At 40.7% G+C, this 20,870-nt stretch overlaps 1 protein-coding gene across 1 annotated transcript; it reads right to left on the bottom strand.

The window, feature by feature from the left end:
- Positions 1 to 1,582: 1,582 nt before the first annotated feature.
- On the bottom strand, positions 1,583 to 11,470 carry LOC118688235 (lipase member M-like). Its single transcript, XM_036385677.2, has 10 exons — positions 11,421 to 11,470; positions 9,918 to 10,029; positions 8,703 to 8,820; positions 7,823 to 8,021; positions 7,206 to 7,315; positions 6,346 to 6,482; positions 5,707 to 5,853; positions 4,612 to 4,683; positions 3,011 to 3,082; positions 1,583 to 1,869 (listed from the first exon to the last, which is right to left on the bottom strand). The coding sequence occupies exons 1-10, from the start codon at positions 11,435 to 11,437 to the stop codon at positions 1,636 to 1,638; spliced, it is 1,218 nt and encodes a 405-aa protein (XP_036241570.1). The 5' UTR covers positions 11,438 to 11,470; the 3' UTR covers positions 1,583 to 1,635.
- Between the last annotated feature and the right edge of the window lie 9,400 nt (positions 11,471 to 20,870).

Raw genomic sequence — 20,870 nt, 5'->3', positions numbered from 1 at the left:
CAAGGTGACTTTATGGAATGCTCTGTCACTCTCAGGTATGATGCTATTGCATTTAGCATGGAAAGGACTGAAAAGCAGGTCTCATGTCGTCATACATTTTCCCTACAAGCAGTGAGTTAGTTGAAAGATTGACTCTCTGAAGGGCATTTGTCTCCAGGAATTTGTATCTGATGGAAGGAATGTCCTTTTCTGGATGGGCACTGTTTTGTTTGGATCAAGCTCTGGTTACATTTGTGAAACAGAAGGAAACAGGAGAGCCTTCAGCAGTGGGCTCAGGAGATGAAAAAGGCCTGTTGTTTCTCTTGGAAGGGAAAGGTGCAGAAGTGGTAACAGCCATGGTTAATTTGTTTGGCCAATGAACCATTACTCAGAGTGAGACATTGGTCCTTTGGTCTTACAGTGTCACCAGTGAACTGTCCCAGTGCAACAGCTGCACTGTGCTGGCTAGGATCCCAGACTTGGCCCATATTAGCATTTCATTGAAAAGGAGAATGAGGGTGTCAGGCTGAAAGGAAACCCCTAAATGCACTGTGCTCCCTTCCACAGTAGAGCTAATGGAACTTTGTTTTGGAGGAATGGTGACCTATAATGCTGTAATCTAATAACCACAGAGGTTACCCTCTAACTGAGTAGTTTTGTGCAGTAACTACTTATTTGAAACAAAATTGGTAGAGTCATAATTACCTCAGGAAATTAATAGGATGAATAATTCTTTAGCACTGCCTTGAAAGCAGTTCTTTCCAGTAGTGGTCAAAGTGCTCTAAATTTACACGGAATGAAGATAATGAATTCTTTCTAACAATGTTCAGTTACTTCTCATTTTAGTGTCTAAACTCCAAAGAGGCTGCTCAGAGCCTTGACAAAGGTTAGACCATCTCAGCTTATGTGAAACAGCAGGAGGTGTGAGGTTTCTGCTGGTGTAACTTGGAAATAAATGGTCCCATGGAAGTGCTGCCATTGCCAAAATGATTAAGATTGAATCAGCAAGGATTTCTCTTTTTCAGGGTGGGTCTTGAAGCCAAGTTTCCCAGCTTCCAGCTGCATGTTTGAACCATGATCCTAGCTACTATTTTCTGTTTGTCTACCTTGTGTCCCTTCCTCATGAAAACAGGGAGTATTCCTGTTTCAAACAAAGACAAACCACCTTCTTTTCAGGAGTGAGGTGATTTTTTTTTTTTAATGAACTCACTTTTTTGTTTAAAAATAAAATTATACAATACCACAACTATTAGAATAAGATTTTGATTACACTATGCCTTTAAATAACTGCCAGCCCAATAAACTGAGCAATAATCTGAAGAATGGAAAACATCTAGAAATCACAGAATGTATCCAGAGAAAGGAAGTGCTTTCATTACTGTTACAGTCTAGAGAGGAGAGTAGGCTGGAAGCAAACCCTGTCTTCTGTTAGCAAAGTATAGTTATTGCAGAATTGAAGATGTATCATTTGAAAAAGTATTACAGATCCACAAAGTTGCTAGAAAACATGAGGTGCACTATCAAGATGCAAAAGGCATTGGAGTGACATGTAGTGTGCAGGAGGAACCCTTTCCCTGACTCCAGATGCAACAGAAGGGAGGTTTTGTACCTAGTGAATCTAAGTTCTGTTGAACGAGTCAGGCTTCTGGCTGTGGGTTAAGGATATTTCTGCATCAGGTCAATAATTTCATTGTACACATGTAAAGGTGCATCCAATCCCCAGATGAAATCCAGGTGTGCCCATTCAGGAATCTTCTTGTGATAGCTAAGCTTCTTGATTTTGGACAATAAAATGGCTGCATCCTTGGGATCTGCGAGCAGGTCTCGTCCCCCAGTCCATACTGCAGTTGGTACAGTCATCTTTTCTATGTTGTAGAGAGGAGGAATAGTCTGGAAAACAGTACAGGAATGAGTGTCCAGGAGAGCACAGCAACTTTAAACCTTCATTTGGGGCTTTCTTCTGTCACTGCTCAAAGTAGAGGTGTCTAAATCAAAGAGGAAGGAAGTTCTCTTGTTTGCCTTTTCTATCTGTGCTCACAGGGATTACCCAACTGATTTTACAGCCAAAAGTAAAACACCTCCTGAGCTGACAAAGAGTTATTGTTGGGTCTTTGCCTTCTCAAATGGGAATCTTAGGGCAGGAACCTGAAACTAGGCAGAGATGTCAGGATATCTCTGGGTAAACCTCCTCCATCATGGTCCTTTTGAAGTACTGTTCAGTCCCAGGAGACAGGGGCTAGAGAGAAAATACAATATGTGACCAGGATGAAAAGGATCATAGAATGGCTTCTGTAGGAGGAGAGGGAAAGCAGCTTAGGACTCCCGTGTTTGGAAAAGAGACGCCAGAGCAAGGGCAGGAGACAGGTTTATACAACCACAAATGGTATGAAGAAAGAGCACTGTAAGTAATTATCCCAAACACAAAACCTAGAAGGCATCCCGTGACTTTCCAGGAGCAAGCAAATTCAAAGCAAACCAAAGGAAGCTGTGTTTCATGCAATTCATCATTAAAACATGAAACTTGTAATGACAGGCTGCTGTGGAGACCTACAGGCTAGGAGGGTCAAGGATGGGATTAGATTGTTGAATGGAAAAGGTGCTCCTCAGGGTCTGCTTGAGGACAAAGTCCTTTTGTCTCTGGCTACCAGAATCCAGGGGTGCTTGTTAGTCTTCCAGTTTTCTTATTGCTAATGTTGTCATCTGTTTCAGTTACACAGTACGCAAGATGTTTTTGTTATTTTCTGTGTACTCTTCTTTTTCAAAATGGTTTTCTATTTTTTCTGCCCTTACTTCCTCTTATTTGTATTGATCATTTCATTGGAAAGTTTTTCTCTTCTTCTCTGTCTCTTTCTTTTAAAATGTTTTAAATGTATTATTGCCACTAGTGCTTGCATGCTTTCTCTGTTGACTTCCAAACTGAAAAGCAATAATAATTTCATTTATTTATGTTCTGAAAATGTGTCTCCTACTACGTCCTTGCTCTCTTCCTGTGTGTTTCTGTGCTGTCCAAGGTTGCTTCAACAAGACATACCTGTTGGTATTTTTCCATGTTCTTCTTTGAACTGCCCCAGTCATAAGCTTGGAACTTCCCTGAGCGGGCCTCCTAAGAGGATGAACAAGAGAAGGGTAGTTATAAAGCCATCATTTGGGAAGTTTGTGTGTTCTTTCTCTGATGAGCCTCTGGCTCCAATCTAAAGTCCCAACAGAAGTTCTTCTAAGAGCTATGAAAGAGCCGATAGTAAATTCATTAGAGGTGTCAAAATGTGAAAAGAGTCAGATGTTTTTGTCATAATGAAAGAAATTCACATCTTCTGCAGAGAGACCCAAGGATGTCCTTGCAGGCAATTTGTTCAAGTTTGTAAAACTGCTGCTAACAGCTGCTGTCAGCAAGTTCATCTCAGTGCTACTGCCTTGTCCTATTCTTACAGTCATGTTGCCAACACTCAGCTCTGTGAGTGGTTCCATCTTATGTTTTTCTCTTCCCACTCTATTTTGAATACAGAAATTACTGGTTTTAGTTCTTCCCCTTCTTGGCTTCACCTACAACATGAGTTGCTCTTACTCTGAGAGACACCTTCACCAGAATCTTAGTATTGAAATTCTCTTGGCTCCTTTAGTTGTAATAACAGTAAGGACTACGAGGACTTAGGAGTATTACTTCTGCATGTTTATGCTTGTATTCTGTGGTTAGATGCTGAATTACATCTGAATCAATTTGCAGAACTCCCCCCACTCTGCTTTTGTAACCCTTTTTCTTTACAGAAGAAGGTCTAGGTCGTGGTTACAAAAGCAATTTATTCAAACCTACTATCTAATGGAATCTCACAGCCTAAAGTATAATGTTATTTTGAGTAAGTGCCTGTGCAGATGTCGCTCAGACATATCTGTGTGTTTGCTTTGCTGAAAAGGGCACAAACACTCCTGCAAATTCTGTGTGCTCACAGTTGCTTCCAGTGCCACTCCAGAGCCCATGGTGCTGCCAGCAAACCTTGGATGCTCAGAGTGTGAGCCCAAAGACAGAAAGGCAGCTCCCATCAGCACTGCTGCTGGAGAGGTACTATGGCAGTACCTTGTAGGTAAGGGATATAAGCAGTCTACTAAATAAAGTATTTATTATTTATGGTTCTACTGCTGTCCAGACACTGACAGCCTTGAAAGCGAAAGAAACTACAAGGTTTTAATAGTAAAATGTGACAATTTATGTGGCAGCCTAAATCCTGCTCATTTCTTGACACCACATTGGAAACATGACTAATTTAAGGTAAACTCCCTACAAACTGTGGACATCATTCATAAAAGGTACCAGATACACAATAAGAAGAGTGATGTGTACACCTGCACACACAGCTTCCAGCCTACATATTTTCACTCAAATGCAGCACTTCATTGTTGGCTTCAAATGTACCTGTATCACACAGGGCATTTCCATCCTGCTGGCAAAAGAAGGAGCAATGAAAAATAGTGTTCTGAACTGAATTTTCAGTTTCAATTCACAAGTTGCATGTCTTCCCAAGAAGTTGGCAGTGGCTTCACAGCTGGCTCTTACCTCTCTACTCATCTCAAGGTGAGTACCTATCTTATCTTTCAGGGGATTGCTCAGACCTGACTCACTCCAGTGGACTATGTTCATACCTGACTCCAGTGGACTATGTTCTGCACAGAAGTTCCAGCAGAGGTTTGGGCAATATACACGTTGATTCGGTTCTGAAAGAGAACATTCAGTGATCATTCTCTTCTTCCCTTCTATGCAGAGGTACATCAAAAGATATGCTACAGCAGTGTCATGTATCATCAATTAAACCAACAGAAATTGGAGTGGCATGATTGGAGACTCGCTCAGATTTACTTCACATGTGGCAGTATGTCACATTAGGAGTAGCATGGAAAGAGCAATCCCTAACCAGAGCATTTTCGAGGATGACTAAGAATCTAAAAGAATCTACAGGTGAGAAGGAATGAATAGAAAGCCAGCAATTTAGACCCCAATCTATATGGGTTTTTTCAGAATTCTGTATCAAATTCTGTGTGAGAGAGGAGAGAGGATCACTGTTGGATGAACAGCAAAGGGAAATGCAATTTCCTGATGAATGCACAAATATTTGAAATAATACACACCCGTAGTACTGCAGGGGTTTCTTAGCAAGCTGCTGTGGGATCCTTCCTCAGTGAGCACTTTCTGAGACATTTTTTGAAAAATGCAGGAGCAAAATTTTGACTCCCAGATGATCTGACCTATAGCTGAACATAGCATGAGGTGCCCAGGTACATCCTAATACTCTCCTACCCTGATGACCCAAGGCTTGGAGAACAAGGACAAGGAGGAATATGTGTGTTCCTTTCTGTGTTGCAAAGTGAAAACATGAAGCTTGGTAGACTTCTAATTTCTTCTTTTTCAGTGTGCCAGCATGTGAAATATCTCTGATGAGACCAGTAGCCACAGTATGGACCAGGATATGGTGCCCTGGGTGAGGTCTGTCAGAAGGCAGATTGCAGAATTCTGGGGGGCTCTGAGCAGCTGTCAACTGCAGAACTGGTGCCAAATGCTCTTCTGAGGGCAGTGGTTCCCTGCTAGAGAAGGGCAATCAGCAGATACTGCTGTCCAGTAGTGGGGACTATTCCTTGCACTGTGATACTAACAGAAATTCAGGATTCACACTACAGGATAGAAGGTGAATTTGAGGAGCATAAGCTTAAACTCCCAGAAGAGCTGATAAAAGTTATACATACCACATCAATGTTTTTCAGGTTACAGCCACCCAGATTGAAGAAGACACTTCTACAAAGCCTGGCAAAAGCTTGGTAGCTGCAGACAGGGGCTATTATCTTTGTTAGACACTCAGTCTGGGGAAGGAATTCTCTGTTGCCAAGCATACCCTGTGAAATACAAGGGTCACAATAATTTGGGAATTTACACAGTTCTCCATCAATTTCAGTGGTTCTTACTCGCCTTTTCTCCACTTGTCAGATGATGTTCCCACAAACAAGTGAGAAATTACTTGGTTTTCCATTGCATCAGCCTGCTTGGGCATTACTCAATCTGGGTTACACCACTTTTAATGAAGAGATACCTTAAATTAAGTCCAATTCATAGTTTAAACTTTTATATCAGTGGCTTTGCCTGAAGGAATCTTGGAAACCTTTAAGGATCTGCATCTTTGTACCTCTCTGGGTGACCTGTCCCTGTGCTGCACTGTTGCCTTGGACTGAAAGCTTTTCTTATTGCCCTGTCTGAACTCTCACCACAAGGTAAACCTGCCCACATGCAAACAAGTCAACTTCACAAAGCCCCATACTTTCTATTTATCCATTTTAAGAGCTGAACAAACAAGTATATGGTTAAACAGTGGAAACCAAGACATCACACACCCTGAGCATTTTCTCAGGAAGGTAGAGGAGTTTTGTTGCTGGGCCTTTAGCGTACTTAATAGCAGTGACAGGTGCCAATGCAAAGAAGAGTTTGATTTTTTGAGCCAGCTCTGGCATGGTTGAAAACGCAATGAAAGCTGGAGAAAAAAAAAAAAAAGAAGTTAAACCCCCATATTTTTGCAATAGACTGTTTTCAGTATTAATATATATTCTGCACTTTCAATTTTTAAGTAACCTTGTTAGCTGTTCAGAGACTGTGGTCCAAACTAGATTTGTATTAAATCCCTCCTTTCCATAAGTTACCAGCTTGTAGACTTTTTCCCCTGTTCAGAGAAATTTCTTTCTATATTTTGCAGCTTTCTTCCAGACTTGATTAAAAATGGATGTACATTTCTGATGTACATTCATGTATTTCTTATACTATTGTGAGGAAAAGTCATTTTTCTTCCAGTCAATCTAATTTTGTATTTTCTTTTTTCATGCCTACCTCTGGTCCAAACTGGCCAACTTCTTTTTCTGTACTCTCATCTTCCTGTTTTTTTTATTTTGGTGAACTGACCAGCTGCTGTTGGGCATACCATTGCATCTTGGATAGAAACAATTTGCATGGCACATGCACAACATTTTCCAGATTAATTATTAGTTGACAGATTTCCAGCAGCAGTGCATTTGATCCATTATGCTTCATTATCTTTATAATAAATTTTAAGTGCCTACATGTTGAAAATTGCTTATTCTAACACAGTAGTTCACAACTACAAAGAGTTAATGAAAACTTCAAGTACATTCAGTAGCTCAGTATCTTAAATCACATTTTAGTCCTGTTTTCTGGAAGAATTCCTCTCTTGTGTGTAACTTACCAATGGTAGTACCTTGTGAATAGCCAATATAGTACAACTTTTCCTGTCCCGTTTTCTCCAAAATGAAATTTATTGCTGCTGGAAGATCAAACTTTGCCATCTCATCAAAACTGCAGTCAGGAGATTTAAAGAGAGGCATACATAAATTAAAACCCAGACATTAAATTAAATTCACATTTTTATTAATAGCTTGTCAGCAAAGAAACAATCTGACTGATTTAATGAATCATTCAATTGTTCCAAGTTCTTTGTTTTTCTGGCACTGGATATGGAAGATACTACTCTAGATTTTTTTGGGGTTATTGTATTACACGGACTAGTGTTTCTAAGTAGCTGCTAAAACTGGCTCCAGGGCTGAGGAATGGCTTGAAGATGGCCTAGGCAGGTTCCTCTGAGTGGTTCTGCTGCTGTGCCTCTAGTTTGAGGAACCTGATCAAGCAGTAAATAAAGTTGTCTCCATTACTATTACAGTTCACATGCTTTTATAGGGGCACCTCAGCAAAAGCAGATATAAAGAATGCTTGTTAAAACGTAGCATATGTAAACCCCTGATTTAACCATCTGAAATAAATATGGAAGGATGGGCAATGGATATACCCTTCAGTGGTTCTGTCTACCTGAAAGCCCAGAATTCATCTTGATCAATGGAATACTTCTGGTGTTTTCTTGACCAGCGATTCCCTCTGCTATTTCCCATCCAAACATCAAATCCAGCATCAGCTAGCAGGAAGCCCAAGCTGTTGTTGGGCAAGTTTGTGACCCAGTTACGAGCATCTCCCAATAATCCATGCTGGAGAAACACAACAGGTCTTGAAGCTGAAAAATAAAACAAAACCAAAACAGTTTATAATTGTTTTTATCTTTTCATTTCCTGGTTGTTCAGAGACATTATTGTCTCATATTCAATACTGGGATTTTTTCCTGAATCAACAAATCATAAGAACAAAGCCCTTCTTTCTATAAGAGACAACTTCTAAGCTTCTGAAAGAATTGATGGAAAGATCTGCCTGACAGCACAGCAAACTAACTTGGCACCCTCTGGTCATTGTTTGTACAGTCAGACACATCAGCTTGAGATTCTCAACACTGATAGGGAGATGAAGGTGTGGCGTTGTTTTCAGAGATTTCCTTTACCCAAAATATGAATCAGACACTGATACTAACCAGGTGTAAGCAAAAGCAAAGCAAAATTAGAAGCTGGAAAAGCTTTTGCAAAACAGGTTGATTAGGCAACCTTTATCCTATTTTTAATTTTTTAAATGTTTTACTCATCAACTCTTACTAGGAAGCATATGCTTAATACTGTGGTGGATTTTTATTATAAATAGGTGCTTGACATTAATTCTATTGATCTTGCTGGTTGTTCAGGGCAGCCAGAACTCTACTAAAATTTCACTCATATATACAAGCTTTGGTGGATGTTTTAAAAATATGAGTTGTCTGTTTTGAGAATATGCCTTATTTACACTGGTGTTGTGTCATATTAAATAACTGTACCTGGGCTTCCTTGATTCTGAGTACCATAAGGGATTCTGTTAATGGTAATGGTATAACCATCTTCTGTCATCACTTCATACTCCTCACTGGGGTACCCTTTGTAAGTAATGAGCTCATTCTAGGAGAGAAGGTACAAATGCATTTGTTTGTATTTCAAGTCCATTTCATATATTTTAAGACAGTCACAATGAAGGAATGTTAGAAAACAGGTACAGCTGGGGATTTAACCTACATACATTAAGCATCTGAATGTATGTAATCCTAAAGCAACAACAAATTTCCTTTTTTCTTTATATTATATCTAGGGCTTTACTACCTGGTTAAAATATGTCATATAAAACCTGTATTACACTCCTGCCATTCAATCATCACAAGCCCTTGCATTCTGGTGATATAAGAATCACTATAAGCTCATAGCAGGACTTTATGAGCTGAGATGAGGTATGTGGCTGTGTGGGTGCAATGCTTCTGATTTCAGCCTGGGACCAGCTTATTTAAACTACATTCAGAGGAATCCAAACAGCTTCACAACTGTGGTTTGCTGAACAGCATAGATGCAGTGAGCACTGCTGAAAAGCTGACTACATTATGGAAAAAAAAAGATCAGGCATTTGCCCAGTTGCAAGGGAAACTAGCACAGCCCATCTTAAGCTCTGAAGTAAATATTACTTTTGACCTGTAACATTCCATCTGTTTTGTTACAAAAGAGTATTGGTTTTTATAACTTGTACTCAGAGAATTACTCCATGTGTTTTGCCATGCAGGACAGAACCTCCAAGATTTTAACAAACAATGAAAGTCCTACACAAGCTTTCTTGGCAAGAGGTGTTTTTCTGAAAAGCTGGCCATTTCTGGTCTCTGCTGGTCACCACTAGTTGTTTACAGACTTCATTGCTGATGAAATGCTGACATTCCAGATAGTCATTCTTTCAGATAGGCAGGCAGTGCCAGCAATAGCAAGCTGGTAATTGATATTTAAAAGGAAAACAGGTCTGGAGATTTACTATTTGCTTTAATTTCTACCAGAGAAAAGATGGGCTGTAACACATGCAGGCAGAAGAGAATAGAAGAGAAAGCAGTAGTAGATACAGTGACTAGAGAGGATAGGTTAAATAAAGGCAACTTATCTACTCTGTTATTTCTAACACTTAGAAACCTCTCTGCTGTTAGTCATGCATACCATCCATCCTCAGGTCACTCCATCAACCAACTTACAATACTCATAAAGGCTTCAGGATCCATAGCTCTCTTCATTCTTCTTAGTTCTTCTGAATAAGTAACTCTCTGAAACAAATATATCACAGCAACAAACAGCCATATCTTCTCCCTGCAAAATCCAATATATTAATCTGTCAGAAGTCCTCCTCTGCACTTGCATCCAGACAAGTTCTGTATTTTTCTGATGAGGAAAGTGCTGTCTAATAATGAATGGAGCCAGTCTGGTAGTCCCTACTTGTTAATTAAATGGAACAAAGCTGACTTCAAACACCTGTCTGAGGGCGTTGTGCAGCAACCTGGACTCTCTGCTAAGGTTTGGGTGGGGATGCTGCTCTTGATCAAGGCAAAAGTATCAATGAATACAAGAAAAGGAGCAAAGCTTCTGGAGAAATGAACTTCACTCAATTTGAATTTCACTGCATTTGATCTGTAGGTGAATTTGGAAACATTTCTGGTTACCTCTGTGAAACTGAGTTATTGGGTAACTCGTAAGTAAATTAGTCATTGTCAAAGTGAAGATTACAAAGTGGAGATAACCAAGTTGTTGGATAGTTAGTGAAAAAATTAAAAATAATTTCAAATTAAAAAAATATTTATCATTTAAGTAAAAACTTAGGAACCTAAATAAAGCAGTTCTTTATATTATCAAAATTTATACAAATCTGCTTGATGACAAAATGCATCCACTCCATAGGATGAGGAGGGATAGAGGAAAACAACACTTTGCTAAATGTAATGCTAGGTAGAGACTGAGTGCACGGACCAGGATCCAGTTTTGTTAAGCAAGAAAGGAACAAAAAACCCCTGGGAGGTGGCTGTCCTGCTTAGAGTCCTTCACTGTCTGTGAAGACCTACATACTCTTGGCTCAAAGAAAATGCAGTGTTTGTATTAGCATCTTCTCTACACTGTATAACTCCCCAGAGGCCACACCTACACTTCTGTAGTCCCAGTGACAGATCTTTCAGTCAGACTGATTCAGCCAAATATCTATTGCATTTATTGTTCTCCTATTCAAGAAGACTTTTAAATTATTTCCCCCCCACATAATATGAATAGCATGTTTTTTTCTCCTCACAGAACCACAATTTATACACTAACTTCCTAGCACTGCATTCTGGTACAATCTGTGTGTTGAAAATGCGTAGCTCCTTTTGTAGAAAAGGGATATTTAGAGACCTTTGTTTTACTGAGCTAACACCCTTTCTTTTGGTTTAAAGTCACCACTTTCTGATTGTCTCACTTGCCATCTTCCCATACCTCTTCAGCTACCCCGGAGCTACCTAAATTCAGGCTAGGTGAGCCAGGCCTGAATCTCTTTAGTCACAAGGAATCTTGTGAGAAAATGCCATACTTTCACCTACCTACAAGCAAAACAACACGAAATACATTTATTCCCAAATAGTAAAGCAACTCCTCAAGCTCAGGTTTCATACCATCTTTTGCTGCTCCCATGAAGCTTCACCAGTTTTGGATCATAAAGAAATCAAAGCATTACTGACCTTGTGCCCAAAGTCATGTGTTTGGCTGAGCAGCTGCTGCTGCAGAAGAATGAAAACTCAATTCCTGCCTGTTTGGAAGCGGTGCTGGCAGTGAAAGGATGGTCATGCACTGTTTTCTCCCCCAGTCATGCAGCAACTTGACAATAAGCCTCTGTTTCTTTCCCACTACTCATTCCTTCTACTATCACTTCAGCTTTTCCCTGATGCAGAATCAGAGAGGGGTGACTCCTTTTATTCTCAAACCTCATGCTTTTCAGCTCCTTAGCCACCACAGCTATAACAAGGCTCTCCTACTATCACAGATTGCTGGATTTTTAAGGAGAATACCAGCCTCTGTAGAGTGGCAGACCAGGAGCAGGAATTTTGAAAACAAATATATTCATAGATATACCTTATCATACGAAATGAAATTGTCAATAGACATGCAACAATTTTCTCTTTTACTAACAACCTACCAATTCCAGCTTCTCATGTCAGCTGGAAAGGAAGGAAGGAACTCTGATACCTCAACAGATGTTACTGCACATATTTTTCTTTTATTTTTTAATGCTTTGGTTACTGCTCCATAATTTTACACTGTTGCTGGAGTGGTTTCAGGAGACTTTCCTCCATTAATATTTCACCTCTTAAATGGGCATAGAATTGAATGGATATTCCATAAATTAATAGTTATGAAACTAGAAGGCTTTTCTGTAATCTGAATGGACGCAGAAAACATTGCTGAGATGGGCACACATGTGTCAGTGGTCTCAAGCATACTCTGAGTGGGCCCAGAATGGTTCAGCAGTGGAAATTAGGTAGGCCTGAATGGAGAGTCCAGACATGTCTTTTTTAAGGCATTCAGGACAGTGACCTTTTAAAGTCTCTTCTTTTTTGTGGAGGACAAGCCCTGTGCAGCCGTGTTGCACCATGAGTGGTGACCTCCCTACAACAATACAAGCTTTGCAGAAGTATGAGTGAGAATATTTTTTTTTTCCACTTGTGTACCCTGGTATAAAGCTGGTGGGTTTTTCATTCTGCATGTTCCAAGTATTTTTAAATTTTGAAACTTATTATTCTTTCTTGTTCAGTTGCCAATTTTTATTCATCCAAATATTCTTTCTGTCTCACAAATAATGTTCATCCACATAGAACAGATCAGCTTAAACACTGAGATGAACATTGACCGAGGTTTTGAGCAGGATTTGATATTTCTATTATAGCTTGCATGCTCTCTTCTTGCAGTACTACTTGTGGTTAGGATCAGAAATATTCAATATATCCTCAGAAGTTATTTTCTTTAGTATTTACAGATCAGAAAGAAATATGAAAGAAAATCTCAGAAGACCCATTCCTACAAAACTTGTTTTCAGGCTTTCAAAGAGAAATAGAAACATCTGAGTTCAGTTTCTGGCAGCGAATAAGGAGAGGAAATGATTTTCAAAGAGCTGGTTTAGAACATGGAGTGTTTTCAAATATTGATTCTACACACAGGAATCAGGGATGTTTTTGAATCTTCTCATTATTTCCTCTATATACTCCAAGTTCTTTCATCTTTCCTGTAACAAAAGCAGGTTTCTGCCTTTCTAAAGTCTCAGTGTCTTTTGAAGCTCGACAAGAATTTCATGAGTGAGCTGTTTAAATGTGTACTTGCCTTTGAGTACCTCATGCTATTCTGTGTCATTCAGTTGTGCTATTAACTCACTGTGAACAAAGCCAGCTTCATTCTTTAGTGCAAAACAATGCTCCAGTAACAAAAAACTCACTAAAACATTGCATACACCTGCCATAATACCATAAATAGCAAATGACTGGATAAAGTAATTGCAGGCAGTGTGTGTTCAGAGTGAGTGTTTGAGATGGTCAAAGAAGGTGAACTAGGGTTAGTCTTGGGCTGAGTTTTTTAAAACCAGACATGCACACTCTGTTGTAAATTATCAGGTTTCAGGGGAAGTTACTCATACTATAATCAGGTATGGAATTCATGGAAATGCTTAAAGGTTGAGATGTTGCTGTCAGAGTTGTGGCTGCATCTTCACAAGTGTGGTCATATGTAATGAACTTAACTGGTCAGTCTAGGTGCCTTTATATAAATTGTTCACTACATGCTCAGTTTATGAAGCCTCAAATCTTTCCAGTGCTTTTTGTGGATAAAACCCCCACCAATGTACAGAATACAATCCCTAGCGTTTTTGTGTTTTCTGCAAACTCTTTGCTCTTCCCATTCCCTCCTGCTGCAGGAATTGGACCTGGCTCTGGAAATTACTTAGGAATGGAAGATATTTTTATACAGCTGAATATAGCAGTTCATCATGGATCAAATATGTCCTTTTGGCTTCTTCATGTAGCTAGTGAACGTAGTTATCAGAAATGTTTGGCTATTTTAAGTATGTTAAGGAGGGCCTTTAAGGGGAGGTATGCTCTATTGAGAGACAGACTTGTTTTTGTGTAAGCTGCCATCCAGGAGTCTCCAAGGGAACCCATAGCAGCAAAACCAGAAGGATCCCCTTGTGCACTGATATGGCTTTAAAAACATTTCATGTCATAATGGTGTAAACAGTTGCTTCCTGAGAGTGAGAAAAACATTGAGAACTAAGCACAGGGTCTAACAGTGTGCTCTCCACTGAATCCCTGGGATAATACCTGGTTCCCACAGCATACAACTGCCCTCAGCCACCCATCCCATGCTGCTGCCTCAGCTGGAGTGCTGCTGGCCCCCAGCACAGGCACATTTTGGGGGTGAAGGCAGACCCTCCCTATTCAGCAATGGACCCTCCACCTCCAAACAGCAAAGGAACTGCTCTCAGGGGAGTCCCTACACACAGACAGAACTGCAGAAGCATGAAGCACTAATAACAACAGACACTGCATGGGTGAGAGAGTCTTCTCAGCTCTGTCAGGCCTGCAAAAATATTTCTGGTGGTCATCATTAAGGTCAATGGACTTGCCTGTGATTAATAGTACTGGGCTGAGTGGCACAGTATTTGTAAGTTATGGGTAGCTCTGCACTGGCACTTGGATATTTATGAATCTTGCCTGTGACAAAGGTAAGCTAAGAAGTGTCAAATGAAGGGCTCATGAGGGACAGAGAGGGCTGCATGCCTGGCTGTGCTGCTCACACTGCTGATGCCTTGTCTGGAAATGTCCCAGGCAGCATTGCCCTCCTGCTCAAGTGCCAGTCCCCTATAGAAGGGGCAGCTTCCACATGAAAAGCTCTGCACTAGCCTGTCTGTTAAGTTATCCAAGGGAGATACAGCTTGTGATAAGAGCAATTATTTCCACAATGCTTTCTGGCTGATGATGAAGTTTGTGAAATGTCTGCAAGCCAGGACTTCTTCACCTCTGAGGGCGGATGAAGTCTGTGTTGCAATTTATGAGCTTTGTATTGTTAAAATTATTTTGCCTCACAATCTGCACAATAATTTTGTTTTAATCCTTCTGCTAATTTTGTAGCAATGTATAGAGCAGTATCTTTTCACTCCCACAGTCACCAGACATCAATGCTATCAACTATAATTAGAGAAGAAAGGAATTTACACATCTGCCGACAGATGTGGAAAGCTGAAAATTACATATGCTTTATTTCTCTTGTACTTGTTGCTAAATGAAAGTCTTGGGAGTGCGAATTGAGATCCTCTGGCAGAAAAACTGGGACCAGTAGGAGCTCAGGAGTGCAGCAGGAGTGCAGGCCTTGCTCTCAGTGTGCAGCAGTCTCCTGGTGAGCATGATAAGCCCAGACTGAAGAAGTCTCTGGTCACCTTCGTGCTGCTATCAGCAGGACCTACCCAGCTATTTATAGAGGTGAAAGGGACTGTGGGCAGAGGGGCTTTGGTTTTTCTTAATCCTAAGAATTAAAGTAAGGGGTCTGCTCTGGGAAAGAAGGAAGGTGCTAGGGAGGTTAGAGACAGCACCACTAAACCTCTGTCCTCCATTCAAACTGGGATTTTTGCATACCTGTAACTGGGTTGAGTGGGGGCTGAGTTAGCAGCATCCCAGAGTGGGCTGTCTCTCTTCCCATGAACACCTTTCTCTTTGCCTTCTTTCTGGTGGAAAATTCTCACCAAATATGAATTCCATTACTAACCATCTCCATCATGGTTTGTTCATTGTTTTCATGCATTAAAACCAACTTCCCCCTAACTTCACACAGAATCACACATAATCACTAGGTTGGAAGAGACCTTCAAGGTCATCGAGTCCCATCCATACCCTAACACTTCAACTAAACCATGGCACCCAGTGCCACATCCAGTCATTTCTTAAACACATCCAGGGATGGTGGCTCCACCACCTCCCCAGGCAGGCCATTCCAGAACTTTATCACACTTTCAGTTAAAAACTTTTTCCTAACATTCAACCTATATTTCCCTTGGCACAGCTTGAGACTGTGTCCTCTTGTTCTGTCAATGTTTGCCTGGAGAAAGAGACCAACCCCCAGCTGACTACAACCACCTTTCAGGGAGTTCTAGAGAACATTCAGGTCACCCCCGAGCCTCGTTTTCTCCAGGCTAAACACCCCCAGCTCCCTCAGTGGTTCCTCTCAGGGTTTGTGTTCCCAGCCCCTCTCCAGCCTCATTCCTTTCTCTGGATGCACTCCAGCATCTCAATGTCCTTCCCAAACTGAGGGGCCAGAGCTGGACACAGCACTCAAGGTGTGGCCTCAGCAGTGCCAAGTGCAGGGGAAGGGTGACCTCCCTGCTCCTGCTGGCCACACTGTTCCTGATACAGGCCACCAGGCCACCTTCTTGGCCACCGGGGCACACTGCTGGCAACTTCTGCTATGGCGGCAGGTAAGACAGTCACAGACCTGTGTCTTTCCAAATTATAAAGCACTTATTTTATCACTTGCACCTTTAGACATATTAGGAATTTCTTTTGAAACAGCAAAGGCTTTGCTGACTCACAGATCATTTATCTTTAAAAAGTAAAGACATAGTTACTAATACAAACTAATGGTTTGTTCTGAGCATCGGCATTAATTTTCCCACATGAAATAATCTACTGTAAACAGTGAAAAATGAAATATACAGTAATTATAAAATTAAGATGATTACTTTGTACTTAGGACACAGAATATTATGATCTTTTGTAAGAGAAAAGGAACATGATCAAAGTATATTAACCTTAGCTATAGAAATGCACTTTAAATAGCAAAGCTGCTCATCAGATATAGTCTGTGTTTTCAATGGAAGCTTTCCCTTATAAGGACAAAATTTGCCTGCTGGTCCCAAAGTGATACTTTCCAAACCAAATGAAGAACCTACATGTTCTATTTTACTTATGTCAACAAAATGTTTCATACTCTTGCTACGTGAAGGAAGTTAACTTCTGAAATGTTAGTGCCAACACACAGTTCCACAACATTGCACAGAGGAACAAATGAAACTTATGGACCTCTTTCAAGCTCTGCTCCACTGAATGTTGCATTAGACACCAAAAGTTTTCATCAAACAAGGAAGTATTCTTTCATTAAGACAAACAATATCAGACAAGAGCATAATTCTTACCATCCCAAAATAAATCCATGTCTTTTTGATGATCAGGATGACCTCTTTGCTTTGGAAGCATTTTGTGAAGGGTCTTGAGGCAGGAAGATCCCATTGCAGAGGGGTCTCATGGCTATTTCACTCCCCTGGAGCAGATAGCAGCGGCCATCTGAAAAGCAGTCCATTCCCAAGGTCTGTGTAAGAGGACACTCTGCCCCTCTTTGCTAGTGGGACTGTCAATCTGCAGAGGAGAGACTCCAATATTAGAGGAGAACAGGTCTGGAAAGCTGGTAATTTGTATTTTCCTTTTGAAAACCAGCAGGACAACTACTCAGGTCTTCACCTGTCCAAAAAGTTGTGGTGCTGTGATCCTCAGGCTGATTGAGCAGGCAGCAGCGCTACAGAGCAGCACACAGGGGTACCAGCTGAGAGCTGGCTCTGGCAGTGCTCAATTTTCGGCTCTGTACCCCTTGCACTGTGCCCTGTCCCTCAGCTGGCAGGGCTGGGCTGACATCTCCCTGCTGCAGCCGTGCCCAGCCGAATCAGTCAGCACTGGTTGTATCCACAGTCTTGCTCAGGACATCCTGACGTCTTGAAATAAGTGTCTGGTGTCCGTGTCTAACAACTGGGACATTGGGCCCCTCATCACTGTTATTCGATCTTCTCAAGTAGTTCTGATCTCCAGGGCTTTTGCTTCCTTCCTGTGCTTCAGCTGGCACCTCCAATTAGGAGGATTTTGTGCATGAACTGTCCCTGCTACTTGTCTGAACAGCTTCCAAGCTGCAATCTTGTTCATCTGGATAAATATTCTAATAAGTATATGAAAATTGTGTCTGAAATCCTTCCCTTTGTGCCCGAAGGGATGTCAGGCTTTTTTTCATATAAATTATAAATAATGTCCTAATTATAAATTGTACTGAAAGAGACTTTAGAGAATGGATTACTGGAGATAAAAATGTCACCATTTTTTGCCTTGAGAAAAAGAAAATATCTGGAAGAAATATTTAAGCAAAATTTTAACAGGCAGGTAAATTCTTACAGTTAGCAATGCTGTAAAAAATTTAATTTGATCCTGTCAGAATTCTTCTTTAATAAATTATTATATTATAAATTATTCTTTAATAAATTATTCCCTTAGCACTAGATGAGGCCACCCTGGTTTCCTGTCAGTTTGCACCCTACAGTTGATTGCAGGGGCCAGTCAAATATTTAGGGTACCTCTTGCTCTTCTTCCTCTTCTAATTTCCTAATCATGCTGCATTCTTTACTGGTCAGAACACTTGCAATCTTTCTCTTCTGGTATGTCAACTTTTTGTTATCAAACAACAAAGCCTTAATTATTTTGTGGAGGACTATGCTGAAAACCAGGGAACACGCAGACAAACACAGAGGCAGCATAATCTGCTGAACATTGTTCCCTTAGGAAGGCAGCTGAACCATCCTCCCTTAAGCCTTTGAATAAAATCACTGTATGTTTCTATACTTCTGCTAGATTGCTCATCTTCATGTTTTGAAAATGGATTGTGCCATTGCAAAACAGAATTATTTTTTAGACTAATATAATTTTCAAATAATGAAGACATGCACAAGTACTTTTAATAAATGAGTTATTCTGATATTTTGGAACTGCTGCAATCAGACTCACCCTTAAACTTATGGGCAACGTGCAGTGCCAAATTTGTATGTGATGCATATATTGGATACATGTCTTTTTAGTTTCATAAGAAGGCATTTGATTCCACAGAAGGCATTGGATTAGGAGGCACCCTAAAGTTAGTGCCACTGTTTTCTGCATGGCTGTGCATGGCTCACTTTTAACAAGGGAGGAACTGAAATTAGACCAGTTCAGAGAAAATGGGATTCACCCAAAAATGGATGGGCGTTCCCAGTCTCCAAGGATCTTGGCATGTATGTGGAAAGAATCATTACCATTTTGTGTACTATCAATTCTCACCTGGCACGTTCAGCACCCTGGAGTTTGTCCCAGATTGTGCAGAAGCGAACCACATCTCCATACCAAGTTCTAGCAAGGAACATTGAGGAGGGCCTTTGGGATGATCTGTGGAAGGAGACAGCCTTGCCTTCCCCACTGCAGGACTGCTAAAATCAGCAGATTTTCCACATGATGCCTTCCCCACGCACGATGCTGCCACTGGCGCCAGGGAGGGGTAGCAGCATGAGGGGCAGGTCATCTCTGAGATGGCTTCTGTGACCACTGCTCTATAATTTTCACTTGGGACTGCAGAGAATTACAGCCTCAGACTTTATTTATTAGAAAATGAAATCACAGCCAGGGCTAGATAATTGCTTAGGGCAAACTGACTTCTCTACGTGGTACACCAGCCGTCAGCTAGCAGTGGGTAAAACTGTAAATACAGGGTGTATATGCACACAGGGTATGCTCACGCAATCCTCTGCTCACAATGGCTACTTCTTCCCTCACATGGCAATTCATTTCACAGGGAATTTTGGGGAAAATGTTTTTTTTTGCAGAATCACAGAATTTCAGGCTCTAATCTCTCTGCTTTTTTCCTTTTTCTTTAAACCTTGGTCACCGGGGAACTGTGGGACACTGGACAAAGAGTGGGGAGTAGCAAAATAAAGGGTTACTCAACACACCAGTAATCAAATCTTGGATCCATCAGCAAGAAGCAACCAATGGGCTTTAGTGCCATTTCAGATGCCTTTGGGAACCTTGCCTGCCTCTGGGATTTGACTCAGGCTTTGTATGTAGTCATTTTGGCTGAACCAGTTTCTTGGTCAATCATGTCTGGACTATGTTTAATCTTAATCTGCTAAAGATTGTTTTATTTACAAAACTATAAGTAAATAATGAAGACTGGATTTTCAGATAGACCTCACTTGGTTTATGCAAAGCAACAGCTGTATTTTCAGGTGTAGAAGAAATTTTCTATTTGTGATGACTGATGGGCACAAGTTGTTTAAAATCCTGAACATCTGTGGTCTGCAAAATTTACACTGTATGTAGATGAACATTATAGGGGGAAAAAGGATGAAAGAAGTGGTCATTTATGAGAGGAATTCTAAGCATTTTCCCTTTCCCAGGTGATGCAGACTAGTCAGTTCTGTGCATTCAAAGCTACAAACAAAGTCTCCAGGATCAGCAGGTGCTCCCAGTTTTCAGGATTTTTCTCTGTCACAGAGCCATCTCTTTGAATAGGAACTCAGCGTCTGATATCCCCACATGACCCCAGCAGTAGCAATCTTTATGGAAATGCCAACAAACCTTTCAATAAAATCTTACTAAATTCATTACTTTATAACATCATTATAATTTCAATTGTGGCTTTTCATAGCTGTGACAAGCCTGGGAATTATTAGCAGGATTGTATCCAGTTTGATATTATCCTTGGGCTTCAGAATACTTGATAGATAATCTCCCAGTTTTTATCCAGTCCTTTGATGTTGTGCAGGTTAGAGAGTTTTGGTTTGTCTGTTTGTTTGTTTTTCCTATTACTGATATATTTGGTTTTGGTATTCAGTCTAGTGGTGAGGCTACTTTACACCATTATGACTTTTCTAGCCATGGTATATTTTCTAATGTGCAACAGACATTGGCTTGCAGAGATCTGTCCAACACAGAGAGTGTGTATAACCATGCTGCAGAGGTTAGCTCTGTTAGCATGTGAACTCCAGAGGATTTCCTGCCTTTGAAACATCAAATGCACCATGCATCAGCTACCCAGTGTGCACACTATTTCTGCCTGAGAAATCACAGTCAGAAATGGTGCCACTGCACCTAATTGGAGACAATCACCCTGATATTCCCATCAAAGCAATGTGGATTTACCAAAGTGACACAGAATGAAATAGCAGGCTCTTATTATGAAATGCACATTGTCTTGTTTATTAGTTATAGATAGGGCTGTTCATCTGAGACGAATCTGGTTTGCTAAACACAACCATAGCATGGAAAGGTGTGGTATCTCCTGCATGAGCTGAGGCAAAGCTGGTTAGCTGCAGG

Source organism: Molothrus ater, chromosome 8 (genome assembly GCF_012460135.2).
Source record: "Molothrus ater isolate BHLD 08-10-18 breed brown headed cowbird chromosome 8, BPBGC_Mater_1.1, whole genome shotgun sequence".
Taxonomy (NCBI): Eukaryota; Metazoa; Chordata; class Aves; order Passeriformes; family Icteridae; genus Molothrus; species Molothrus ater.
This window is presented reverse-complemented; position numbering and strand designations above follow the sequence as displayed.

What these genes read in the sequence shown, in the direction of transcription:
- LOC118688235 (XM_036385677.2), bottom strand. An exon ending in CTGAAGCCTTTATGAGTATT is followed by an intron (nt 8,821 to 9,917) that starts GTAAGTTGGTTG and finishes CTTCTCTCCTAG; the next exon opens with AATGAGCTCATTACTTACAA. An exon ending in GATGAATTCTGGGCTTTCAG is followed by an intron (nt 7,316 to 7,822) that starts GTAGACAGAACC and finishes TCCTGACTGCAG; the next exon opens with TTTTGATGAGATGGCAAAGT.